This window comes from Sciurus carolinensis, chromosome 11 (genome assembly GCF_902686445.1).
Source record: "Sciurus carolinensis chromosome 11, mSciCar1.2, whole genome shotgun sequence".
NCBI classification, from domain to species: Eukaryota; Metazoa; Chordata; class Mammalia; order Rodentia; family Sciuridae; genus Sciurus; species Sciurus carolinensis.
Window position 1 is genome coordinate 16,200,639 of NC_062223.1, and position 14,270 is coordinate 16,214,908.

Below are 14,270 nucleotides of genomic sequence, written 5' to 3' on the forward strand. Positions count from 1 at the left end.
CTTTATGGGATGCACATATCTCAGATTATTCTTTGTGTCATTCCAACATTGGACTTCCTCTGTGATAGTTTGTATTGACTGTTTTTTAAATCTGTGTGTGTTCCATAGTTTTCTTTTTATGTAACTCACATTTTTTTTTTTTTAAATTTTATATCTGGGCATTGTAAAGTGTAGCATATTCTGGAAATCATGTCTTTCTTTTTTGGTAGGGTGTGTAGTTGTTGGTGGTGCTCTTTGTTTGTTTAGTATTTTTTCTGAATTACTTATGCTAATTCTGTCTTCCTTTAGTGTGCCCACTGAAGTCTACTTAGCTGGCTTGGTGAATGTTATGGATTAGATATGGCATGTCCTCCAAAGTCTCATGTGTTGAATACGTTGTCCCCAGTGTAGCAATGTTCAGAGATGGGGCTATTTGGAAGTGAATAGATCATGAGGGTTCTGACCTCATAAATGGATTAATTATTTCATGGAGTCATAATTTGAATGGACTATTGGGAGATGTACAGTGTAGTAGGTGGGACCTAATCAAAGGGAATAGGTCCTTGGGAGTGTGCTCTGGGGACTTTATCTTGCCCTCAGCTTGCTCTCTCTCTCTCTCTCTCTCTCTCTCTCTCTCTCTGTTTCTCTCTCTCTCTCTCCATGTTTCTGGCTATTATGAACTTAGTAGCTTTCCTCTGCCTCTCTCTTCTGTCATGATATTCTACTTCACCTAAGATCCAAAGTGATGGAGCTGGCTAACCATGGACTGAAGTCTCTGAAACGGTGAGTCAACATAAACCTTTTGTTCTTTAAGATTTTATGTCAGGTATTTTGTTCAAAGTGATGAAAAGCTGACTAACATAGAGATCAACTAACAATTATATATGCTTTCTTAAATGCTTTAAGGCATTAATTCTCTCATTCTTTTCTATATGTGTTGGAGCATGTCCTCATTGATCTGGAAATTCAAATTCTTATTCTTTATTTCCTATTGAACCTAGCTTCAAGGTGGGTCAAAAACCAAATATTAAGCCCCTCTCAGGCCTTTTTCTGCATAAAGCCTTGAATATGTTCATGATTTTCATGACATATAGGAACTTTCCAAGGACTTCCATGGAATTTAAAATTTCTTCAGAAATTTTCTTTTATATTTTTATCAGGTTGTTATTTGCTCTAGATGATATTTACATCTTCAGGAAATTGCAATATTCAACAACTGCCACTCAAAGTTTTGATATATGCTCAAAGAATAAGGCTCTTAATGAGTGAACTGAATCGAGTGAAATAAAGACAAACTATAATTGGGACTTTTTTCCCCATATTTTTTGTGGTGCTTTATATTTATACATAGCAGTGGAATTTGTTGCTACATATTCAGACATACGCGTGGTATAGCAATATAATTTAGTCAGTATCATTCCCCGGTGTTTCCCCTTTCCTTCCATCCCTTCCTTCCCTTGGTCCCTTTTCACTACTCTACTATCTCTCTTCTGTTTTCTTGAGATCCTTTCCACACCATTCCTTCCTTATTCCTCTCCAGCTTCCATATTTGAGAGAAAACATACAACTCTTGACTTTCTGAGTAAGTGAGGATTTTTTTTTTTTTTTGAGAGTTGTTAGACAGATGAAATAGTGACATTTCTTTGGGGCATTTTAGGAAGCCCCAACACATTTTTCTCAAATTAGTGCCTATTAGGCTGATTTTTTTTTCAGCTACCATGGTTCCAATTCTGATAGCTTTCAAGGATTCCATGGAGCTGGAGAATAGGGCAAGTTAAGCTACACAGGGTAAGATGGTGTCCAACTAAAGTCCTACAACATTTATCTCACCACAGAAATATCAATTTGAACAGCTATTCACCATGACATTACCTTCTTAAGTGCTAAGGAAATCAGATGAGGGACCACAATACTTGGTTTTAGAATAATAATACCAAGAAAAGATGCACTGAAAGATGGCAGGAAGAAAAAAATCCCCTGTGTTCACTCTCTTTCAACTCCAAGCAAAGCAGCCTAGAAGAAATTACCTGCTTGGAGGAGGGAGAGAAAATCAAGTTCAGGCCTTGGGTTTGAAATTAGTACCAGGACCTGCACAGTGAAGCACAGTACCAGGCAAAGCCCTGTGACCCCTCCCCTCAGTGGACTGTGCCTCTGGACCCACTTTAGCCAGACCACCAAAGGATTGCCTGCATGATGCATCCCCAAATCTCATCATAGCATAGAGAAAGGTTTCAATTTCTGGGGGTGTTACAGAGGCATAGACAAAAGACTTTTACCTTTCAACTGCCAAATCAGTATGAATACACAATGCTGGGTGAATCCCGATGGTCCCTCTGCCCAGGTCGGTGGCACTGATTGGAGCCTGGGACCCACCTTGGTACAGCTGGAGACCAGGGCTTTAGTCAGATAGACTTTTATGCTGGCTGTCACCCCTCATAGCTAGTTGCAGCAGTTTTGGGTCATGACAACATGACAGCAGCATGCCAGCCATAGAAAGATGGGCTTGATCTAGCCCTTGTGCTGCACTGGTCTTGGTGCATCTTGAGTTTCAGATGTGAACTAGCACTGCAGTTGTTATGGTTTGAATCTGGGATTGCCGGAAGCCACCTCTGAACCACGTGTGTAAACCGAGTGACGTTCAAGCCATTAAACATGGAAGCTTGATCTTAGTAACTCCCAGTTGGAATCCATGGGTTGGAGAATGCCTGATTCAAGTGGCGCCCTGTCTTAGCTCACTGCTCAAGTTCAAACACAGCCTCCCCTAGATGGGTGTAACCTGCCAAACACCAATCAACCTCTTTACTATAAGACCCTGCCACACCGAGAAACAAGCATACTGTAACAAAACTCTCAATGAAACCTTATTCCTGCCTTTGATGTGCTCCCCTTTAAATAAAGAATCGGGGCCTTTTTCATGATTCAGTTCCAGTTCCTGTCAGGACTGGAAGACCCACGAGGTGCTCTGCTTTTTAAATCTAACCTTTGGCTTTGTCTCTAATCTTTTACCGATTATTTTAGAATTTTCATTTTCTCAGGCAGCTCACACCTTCTGAGCAGGAATCTGCTCTGTCAGGGTGCCTGCACTCTGTCATGTGGGATGTCCCCCAAAGGCTCATGTGTTTAAAGCTTGATCCCATAAGCAGCAAAATTCAGAGGTGGGTCTTTTGGATCATGAGGGTTCTGAACTCGTCAGTGGTTTAATCCATTTGATGAATTAATAACTCATCAAACGGTTAAATGGTGGCAACTTGTAGCTAGGTGGGCATGGTTGCAGAAAGTAGGTCACTTGGAGCCTGACTTTGGGCATGTTTTGTCCCTGTTCCCCCTTTCCCCACCACATTCTGAGCAGCTGAGCAGCTTTCCTCAGCCACTTCTGCCATGATGTTCTGCCTCACTTCAGGTCCAAGGTATTGGAAATAGCCAACCATGGTCCAAAGCTTATAAAACCATGAGCTAAAATTAGTCTTTCCTCCTGGAAGTTGTTTTTCTCAGGTATTTATCACAGTGACAATAAGCTACTAACACAAAACTGGTACTGAGAAATGGGGTCATTGCTGTGACTAACCTGGCCACATAGTTCAGAAGTCTTTAGAACTAATTTACAGGAGAAATTGAGGAAATTTTGAAGATGGAGAATGAAGAATCCTTAGATATCCATGGATTATCCTTAATTATCCATGGATAATTTTGGTGTGAGTTCAGATGGTCAAAATACTGGTAGGAATGTGAACAGTAAAGTATGCTTATGAAGTTTCATATGGGAGTGAGAACTCTATTGGGAAATGGATTAGAAGCCACATATATCACATTTTGGCAAATAATTTTTTGACATTTTGTCGATATTCTGAGACTTTGTGTTGGGTCAAATTAAAGATGATGGACTAATTAATGTGGCAGAGAAAATTTCAAGGCAGCACAGCATTCAGGAGTGGCATGGGTATTGCTGGTAGCCTTCATACAGGTGTACTGATAATCTTGACAAACTTGCAGTTTGATCAGAAAAACATGTAAAATTGGGACCAAGTAAGATATTACTGAAGAAGCTAGAGTCATTAAAGAAACCAAGTACTTTGCACAGAAACAATAGGAAAGATAATGCCTTGAGGGCATCTCAGGAATCAAGACCCCATTTGACTCAAGGGTATAAAAGTAAAAATTTGTTTGGGAGACTTTGCTTTTTTTTATTATTTTTATTTAGCTTTTAATTTTTTACAGACTGCATTTGATTCATTGTACACAAATGGGGTACATAATTTTGTTTCTGTGGTTGTGCATGATGTAAATTCATACTATTTGTATAATCATACATGTACATAAGGTAATGATGTCTGTCTCATTCCACCATATTTCATATTCCCCTCCCTCTCATTTTCTTCTACATATTCTAAAGTTCCCCCATTATTTTCTCATTCCTCACCCCCGTCCCCATTATATATCATCTTCCACTTATCAGGGAAAACATTCAGCCTTTGGTTTTTTGGGCTTGGCTTATTTTACTTAGCATGATATTCTCCAATTCCATCCATTTATTTGCAAATGCCATAATATTATTCTTCTTTGTGACTGAATAGTATTCCATTGTGTACATATACCAGAGTTTCTTTATCCATTCATCTGTTGAAGGGCATCTAGGTTGGTTCCACAATCTAGCTATTGTGAACTGAGCTGCTATAAACATTGATGTGGCTGTGTTACTGTAGTTTGCTGATTTTAGGGTCTTTGGGTATAAACCGAGGAGTGGGATAACTGGGTCAAAAGGTGGGCCCATTCCAAGTTTTCTGAGGATTCTCCATACTGCTTTCCAGAGTGGCAGTACCAATTTGCAACTCCACCAGCAATGTAAAAGTGTGCCTTTTTCCCCACATCCACGCCAACATCTATTATTGTTTGTGTTCTTGATAGAAGCCATTCTAATTGGAGTAAGATGAAATCTTAGAGTTGTTTTAATTTGCATTTCTCTAATTACTAGAGATGTTGAACACTTTTTCATATATTTACTAATTGCCTGTGTCTTCTTCTGTAAAGTGTCTGTCCAGTTCCTTGTTCCATTTATTGATTGGGTTCTTTGTATTTTTGTTGTAAAGTTTTCATAGGAATTAGACCAGAGACCCTGCACCTAATAGAAGACAAAGTAGGCCCGAATCTTCATCAATTTGGCTTAGGATCAGACTTCCTCAATAAGACTCCCAAAGCACAAGAAATCAAAGCAAGAATCAATAAATGGGATGGACTCAAACTAAAAAGCATTTTCTCAGCAAAGGATACAATCAAGAATGTGAAGAGAGCCTACAGAGTGGGAGAAAATCTTTTCCACACGCACTTCAGATAGAGCACTTATCTCCAAAATTTATAAAGAACTTACAAAACTTTACACCAAAAATACAAAGAACCCAATCAATCAATGGGCCAAGGAACTGAAAAGACTTTGCTTTGAGAAGAGACCCCAGGGTGGTCTGCTTCCATAGGGGTGCCTAGGAAGTTGTTTCTTCAGGATTCATCTCACCATGCTCAGTCATTCAGGTGCTCAGAAGCCACTGAAGCTGTGATCCACTGAAGGAGAGTCAACAACCGCTTCTGCCGGTGGTAGACTTTGACTTCATCCATGTTGTGAAGGCCAGAAGAATGCAAGAGTCACCGGGTCATGAAGGGTTCCAGTGAGATTTCAAGGAAGACCTGGAAGACTGGACAATGTGTCCCAAGTTCAGAATTCTTGAGGGTAGACCCTGAAAGGGTGGTGTAGGAAGCTATGAGATTGCAGTTGAAGCTGCAATGGAGACCCTAGGAATTTTGAGATGCCAGGAATGTGGAATGTCTGCCAAGGAAAGCTGTAGGCAGTGAGCAGAGTCAGCCCAACAGAGAAGCTGGCTATGGGGGAGGGGGGGTCTCCAGCCCTTTTGTGCCCACATCCTGCTACCATGTATCCCTGGTGCCAGACATGGAACCATAGGACTTAATGTTTTCTTTGTTAAGTTTTTGTCTTATTTTGGACCCATCCCGTCTTTCTATGCCCCCGTTCCTCCCTTTTGGAATGGGAATGTTTACCCTGTACTGTTGTATGTTGGAAGTATGCAACTTGTTTTTTGATTTTTACAGGGTCTCATAGTTAAGATTTTGCCTTGAGTTTTAGAGGAGACTTTGGGTTTAGACTTTTGAGAAATGCTAGAGCTTCTAAGACTATGGAATTCTTGGAGATAGACTTGGATGTATTTGCATTGTGAGATGGTATGAGTGTTTGGTGTCCAAGGGCAGAATACTGTTATTTCAATCTGAACTGTTCTCCAAAGATTCATGTTTTGAAAGCTAGGTCTTCAATGCAGCAATATGCAGAAGTGGAACTTTTGGGCAATGATTGGGTCATAAGGGCTCTAATTTCACAATGGTTTGATCCATTTGAAGAATTAATTATTTGAATGTCTTATTGGGAAGTGATGAAAACCCTAGACAGATGGAGCATGTTTGGAGATAATAGGTCACAGGGGGCATGCCCTTGAGGATTATATCTTTTCCCTCCTATTTCTCACTGTGCTTCCTGTTGCTATGAACTGAGCTTTCCTCTGACATGCCCTTCCACCATGATGTCTGCCCAAAGCAATAGAGACCGCCAAACATTGACCATAACCTCTGAAATTATGAGCCAAAATAAATCTTTCCTCCTTAAAGCTTTTTATCATCTATTTGTCACAGCAATGAAAAGCTGACACAATGTGACCATTGGATTGCCCACCCCATTCTTCCCAACCTACAGTACAATGTGAAGAAAGTAATTACTTTGGTAAAGAAGAAAGATATAAGAACTAAATCATTATAAAGGAGACTGGGACTTCTTTCTTCATGGCAAGGCCCAGGGCCAGGCACAATTTGACCTCATCAGAACCCAGGTTGGAGACTGTGGCCAAGGTGTCTGACTTACCTTGGTCTAGGGTGAAGGATAGAGATAAATTACCCTTTTAGGTGTTCTTATAGTTCATTCTGAACAACATAAGAACTGTGGATTTGCTATAAACTTGGATTTGGGGCACCTTCTATTACTGAAACAGTGACAATGCACCAACTATAGATTCTTGGTAAAATTGAACTTAGGGCACCATCTAGTGCTGAAGAAGAGGAATTGACTACAGGCTCAGAAAATAAGCAGTGTGTATAGGATTTCAGGAAGCATAATAACAAAGACAGCCTGGAACAGGTTGCACAGTCTGGAACAGATGTTGAACATCGACAAGAATTAAGAACTTTCAGGGAGTCATGAATTCATCTAATAAATAAAATAAGGTGATAGGAATTTGTCCTATAGTAACCAACATGTGAGACTGAGTACAGAAAATTCAAAATAGTTGTTTTAAGAAAACTTAGCAAGCTATAAGATTACTGAGAAATGACTCGGTACTCTGTAATTTAACTGAGAGACTGAAGTAATTAGAAAAAAAATCAAACAAATCCTTGAACTGAAAAGTACACTAAACCAAATGAAAACACAATAGAGGTCAACAGTAACCAATTACATCAAATGAAAAAGGATTAGTGACTCTAGAAGGGAGAAAAAAAAATAAAAGGAACTACAGTAAAACTATAAAACAAGTAACAAGTGGTAAAATGTTAAATAGGAAGACATTAATTTTTGATAATTATCTTAAATGTAAATAAATCAAATTCTCCAAATAAAATATATACAGTGGCTTAATGGATAAAAATCAAAACCTAACTATATGCTATTTACGAAAAACTCATCATCTCTAAGGATAAGCATAGAGTGAAAGTGAATTGATGGAAAAAGTCACCCCATACAAATGGAATCCAAAAGAAAGCAGGAGTAGTCATACTTATTTCAGATAAAATAGACTTTAAATCAAAAGAAGTAAAGAGAGAAGGAAGATCATTATGTGATGATAAATGAGTTAATTTAACAAGGAAAAATAATAATTATAAATATATACTAATCAAATATCAGAATATATAAAACAAAATTTTATAGACTTAAAGGAAGATACAGAAAACAGTAAAACAAATATTGGGAGACTTTAACACTCTACTTTTAGCAATGGACAGATCATCCAGACATAAAATCAAAGAAAGAGCAGAATTAAACTACACCCTAGACCAAATGGATTGAATAGATATCCACTGACTATTCCCTCCCAAACTGCAGAATATGCATTCTTCTCAACAGCACCTGGAACATCCTCTAGAATATACCACACAGTAGCTCACAAACAAGTCTCAATAAGCTTTTAAAAAGTGAAATCATATTATGTCCTTTCCAACCACAATGCAATTAAAGACAGAAATTAGTTACAAGAAACTTAGGGAACTATACAAATACTCCTGAACCGTCAATGAATCAAGAAGAAACTTAAAAATTTCTTGATAGAAATGAAGATGGAAAGACAACCTCCCTAAACCTAGGATACAATAAAAACTGTAAGAGGGAAGAGTATAGCCCTGAAAGATGTCAAACGAACCATCATTGCAGCTCAAGGAACTAGAAGAGAAAGAAAAACAATCAAAGTTAAAATTAATAGAAAAAAAGAAATAATAAAGATTAGACCAGAAATAAAATATGGACTTAAAAAATACCTGTGATCAACAAATGAAGGGTTTTTGAAAAGATAAACAAAATGGATAAACCCTTACCTAGTAGATAGGTAGATATATAGATATAGATAGATAGATAGATAGATAGAGATGCAAAGAAAATCAGAGATGAAAAAGGAGTCAATATAACTGACACCAGAGAAATACAGAGGATCATTGGAGATTACTATGAACAACTATATGCAAAAATTGATAACCTAGACTAAATGTACACACTCCTGGACACATAGACCTTACCCTGACTGAATCATGAAGAAATAGAAAAACTACACATACCAACAAGTAGCAAGATTGAATCAGTAATAAAAGGCTTTTTATCAAAGAAATGCCTGGGACCAAATGACTTCACTGAGACATTCCACTAAATATTTAAAGAAGAATGAATATCTGGTCGAAATTATTTCTAAAAATTGAACAGGAGAGAATTCTTCCAAAGTCATACCAGTGTTACCTTGATGCCAGACACAACAACAACCAGAAAGCTAACAAGACAATATCCTTAATGAACAAATGTAAACATATTCAATGAAATATCAACAAACCAAATCCAATAGCACATTAAAAAATGATAAAATGGGATTCATCACAGAGGTGCAAGAATGGCCTGACACCAAGTGTGATTTGTGAAGAAGACAGAAACGATCTTCTCAATAGGTGCTGAAAAGCATTGACAAAATTTGGCCTTAAAATTCCCAAATCTGAGGAAAGATGGGGATATATTTATAGATTCAGATTGCAAAGGGGAAAGTCAGGTTTTGTTACTGTTTGAAGATTATATGATTCTATATTTATAAAATCTTAAAATTCCAAAAATCTATTAGAAATAAAAATGAATTCAGCAAAGTTGCAGAATATAAAATCAACATACAAAATGAGTAGCAGTGCTATACCCCTGAGAGCAAATTGTCTGAAAAAGAAATCAAGAAAGCAAAATGGATTAACCTTAGACAAGAGAGTGGACACTGTGAAACTAGTAGAAGAAGACATGGAGGGAGAAGCTCCAAGATAATAGGTTTGACAATGTTTTTTTTTTTTTTTAATTTAATTATTTATTTATTTTTATTTTTCACAGACTGCATCTGATTCATTATACACAAATGGGGTACATCATTTCATTTCTATGGTTGTGCACGATGTAGATTCATACCATTCGTGTAATCATACGTGTACATAGATAGGGTAATGATGTCTGTCTCATTCCACCATTTTTCATACCCCCTCCCTCTCATTTCCTTCTACATAAATCTAAAGTTCCTCCATTTTTCTTTCACTGCCCCCAACGCCCACTCCCATTATATATCATTCTCCACAACCAACCTAGCCCTTCAACAGATGAATAAAGAAACTGTGACAATGCTATTTTCTTTATTCATGACAATGATATATATATATATATATATATATTTTTTTTTTTTTTTTTTTTTTTTTTTTGTGGTGCTGGGGATCGAACCCAGGGCCCTGAGCTTGCGAGGCAAGCACTCTACCAACTGAGCTATCTCCCCAGCCCTGACAATGATATTTTTGATATAGATATTTTGTTCCATAGGCAAGGAAAGCAAAAATGGACAAATGGGATTCCATGAAACTAAAAAACTCTGTACAGAGTCAAGGAGACAATCAACAGAGTGAAAGAGAGAAAACGATTTTAAAGTATACATCTGATAAGGATTTAATATCCCAAATGTGGAAACTCAACTCAATAGTAAAAAATAACCCAGTGAAAAAATAGGCAAAGGACCTAACCAGATATTTCTCAAAAGAAGATCAAGAAATGGCCAACAAATATATTAAAAGATGCACAACAACACTAATTATCAGGGGGATGCCAATTAAAACATCAAATATATATATAACTTCTGACACCAGGGAGAATGTCTGTTATCAAAAAGTCAAAGGTAACAATGTTGGCAAAGATGTAGGGAAAAGTAAGCCCTTGCAGATTGTTGGTGGGAGTGGAAGTTAGTATAACAACTACTGGAAATGTTATGAAGGCTCCTCATAAAATATAAAACAGAAGTAACATGATCCAGCATTCCTGCTATGAGGCAAATATTCAAGGATATGACCTTGGTATGTCAAAGGAATAGGTACGTTCTCACAATCATTGCAGAATTACTATATAGCCGAGATGAGGAATCCACTTTTATGTCCTTTAACAGATGAACCAATGAAGAAATTGTGGTAGTGTATATAATGGAATAATTTTCTGTCATAAAAAAGAAAATCCTGTTATTTGGGACAACACAGATGAGCCTGGAAGACATCACATGAACTGAAATAAGTCATACACAGAAAGACAAGTACTGAATGATCTGACTTATATGTGGAATGCAAAAAATTTGAACTCATAGAAGTAGCGAGTAACATTTAACACAGGACAGAAAGTTCTATGGATACCACTGAGTGGTGAGTGTGGGCTAGGAAAATCTTGTTCGAGGACACAAAATTTTAGTTAGACAGAAGGAATAAATTGTACTTCATGGTGACTATAATTAATAGTAATTCATTATATAGTTGAAAATTTCTAAGAAAATAGATGTTAAGTAATGTCACCAGAATAAATGTAAGAATGTGAGATAATGCATGTTAGTTTGATTTACCTTTCCACAATGTACACACACTTCAAAATGTGATATTTTACCACAGATGTGCACAATTCTTATTTGTAAATTGAAAATTAATAATTTAACAGGAACAAAAACAGAATCTCAGGGACCTATGATATACTATTGAGAATCAACATGTGTATGAGAGTTCAAGAAGGAAAGAGGGAAAAAAAAGTAGAAAGATGTGGATATACATATAGATTCAAAACTTTTGACATAGTAATATTCAAATATTAACAAATTTACAAACTCGAAACATGTATATATAACATTAATATCATCATAATTCTTGGTAATTAATATTTAAAAATTAGTTGTTAGAGTGAATTAAAATATGACCATATCACCCTTTCCTTCTGCCTATATTTTTATATCTTTTCTCTATTAAAAATGTCAGATAAACATATTATTTTTCAATAATGATTCTTTAATATGGAAGTTTAGGAAACAAATATCTATATGAAGGCATTTATTGTCATTAAAACAAGAACAAACAGGGAAGCAAAAATGAAACTATATTTGAAATCTTTGGAAGTATTTTAATGAAAGTCATGCTCAGTTTTTATGAAAACACACTATAAATTGAATTTATAATTATTATAAAAATTCAAAATGTTTCCTAAAATGGTTGGCTTAGAACATAAAAACTCTGCTGTTCTACAGCACAGTGTGATCACAATAGTTCGCAATAACTATTACATATTTTATAAACATCTGGAAGAGAGGAGCTCAAAGCTGCAAACATAAAGAAATGATGAGAAGGAAACACTAATTACCCTGATCTGATCAGTGTGCATTGTATGTATACATGTGTTGAAATACACACATTTCCTATGAATAGATAGCATTAATACATTCTAATCAAAAATTAATCTAAACAATGTTCCCAGTATGGAGGCATGAAAATACCTCCATATAATCTATACCTCCATATTGTTTTATTTAATACCAATAAATAAAAATTACAGTGTATTTGATGATTATATATACTGTTTCTACTAGATAAATCAAATTAATTATATTTCTCAGAGTGTGTTCTCAGAAACAAAAACAATTATTTTAGACTGTACCATAAAAACAAGACTTGCCCTATGTATGTCTTGAACAAATTTCTCCATCTGTAGGTGTGGGCTTCATGGTTTTCTCATGAAAGACATACGTGTGCCCAGTGCTTATGTGAACTGTATGTGTACATGTGGAAGTTCGGATAAGCAAGTTTATTGAAAAGGTTTTAAATAGGATTTTCATGTTGATGTGGGATTCTTTCTAACCTGTTATTTCAGGGCTCGTATTTTTAAAATAAATTAGAAATAGACTGGATAAGCAAATATTTTCCATACATATGAGCTGGAGGACACTGTCCTATTACAGATGCTATATAACTAAATTAGGAATCCCTAATTAAAATCCCTAATAGAAGATTTTGCTTTCCCCACAGCTTTCTTGAAGGCACTCTTGACCTCCTTGTTCCTCAGGCTGTAGACCAGTGGGTTCAGCATAGGGATGATCATGGTATAGAACACAGATGCCACTTTGTCGCTGCCCATGGAGTGACTGGAGCTGGGCTGTAAGTACATGAAAATAACAGTCCCATAGAAGATGGAGACTGCAGTGAAGTGGGAGGCACAGGTGGAAAAGGCCTTGTGGCGACCTTCAGATGAGCACATCCTCAGGATGGTCAAAAATATAAACAGGTAGGAGATCAAGATGACCACGACAGAGAAGAGGGCATTGAAACCCACCACAAAGAAAATAACCATCTCACTGACATAGCTGTCTGAGCAGGAGAGAGCCAGGAGAGGAGGGGCATCACAGAAGAAGTGGTCAACCACATTGGACCTGCAGAAAGAGAGTCTGAAAATGTTCCCAGTATGGATGGAGGCATTCACAAAACCACAGATGTAGGAGCCCAGGGTCAGACCAGCACAGGCAGTTGTGGTCATGGTGGAGGGGTAATGCAGGGGTCTACACACTGCTGCCCAGCGGTCGTAAGCCATGGAGGCCAACAGGAAGCTTTCTGTAGTGATCAAGCCAACGAAGAAGAAGAACTGGGTGACACAAGCATTGTAGGACATGGTTTTGTCTCCTGTGAGGAGACCCGCCATCACCTTGGGAGTGACAGCTGAAGAATAACCAAAGTCCACCAGGGACAGGTTACTGAGCAAAAAGTACATGGGAATGTGGAGACGGGAGTCCAGCAGGATCAGTGCAAGCATTCCCAGGTTCCCAACCAGGGTGCCCAGGTAGATGAGAAGAAAGATTGTGAAGAGTGGGATCTGCAGTTCTGGGTCATCTGTTAGCCCCACAAGGGTGAACTTGGTCACCTCTGTATGGTTCTCCATTGGGAGTCCTGTGGCTGCCCTGGAGCAGTAAGAAAGGACAATCAGAATGACAAAGGAAGCTCAATCAGCATGTCCCCCCTGTGCCTGATTTCAGTATTGCAATAAGTGGTTTCCAGAAGTCCTGATCTAAAGCATGCCCTGAGACTGGAGTCCAGCTCTACATTAATAGTAGATCATACAAGAAATCAGAGACCTTCCTAAGATCATCAGATTATTGGAAATTGTCGAATTCCTTATTCAAACTTCATAAATACAGATTGTTTCACTGAAGTATTGTCTTCAACTTATTGCCCCAGCCTATTCAGACTGCTTTAACAAAATACCATAGATAGGGTAGCCAGCTTCTATTTGTTTTGCTGGTTCTTTGTTTTTTTTTTATTTTTTTATTTTTTGTAGTTCTGAGAATCAAACCTGGGCCTCGTCCATGCTAGGTGAGTTCTCTACCACTCTAGTACCTTTTCTCTTTGTCCTGCGATGGAGGAAGAGGATAGCTAGCTCTCTGGGGTCTCTTTTTCTGAGGGCTCTAATCCTAATCACAAGAGCTCTTCTCTCAGTATCTAATCTAAGCATATTGCATTGTGGGTTAGCATTTCAACATACAAATTTTGGCATTTAGTGATATTAATTTGGTACTTTGTAAAATTAATGTGAAATTGAATTAATTTTACTCTAACTTACATTTTTTTTTTTTTGTCTTTTTATTATTTCCAGGAGAGCATGTTATGGGAGTGAAAGGTAGTTAAGTGAAACATCC

The 14,270-nt window shown here is 37.3% G+C and overlaps 1 protein-coding gene across 1 annotated transcript; it reads right to left on the reverse strand.

The window, feature by feature from the left end:
- Positions 1–12,571: 12,571 nt before the first annotated feature.
- LOC124960230 (olfactory receptor 5B12-like) lies at positions 12,572–13,516 on the reverse strand. The gene has a single exon (XM_047518875.1). The coding sequence runs from the start codon at positions 13,514–13,516 to the stop codon at positions 12,572–12,574; it is 945 nt and encodes a 314-aa protein (XP_047374831.1).
- Between the last annotated feature and the right edge of the window lie 754 nt (positions 13,517–14,270).

Bases quoted from the DNA above. Each gene is read 5' to 3' on its own strand.
- LOC124960230 (XM_047518875.1), bottom strand. From the start codon at position 13,516: ATGGAGAACCATACAGAGGTGACCAAGTTCACCCTTGTGGGGCTAACA.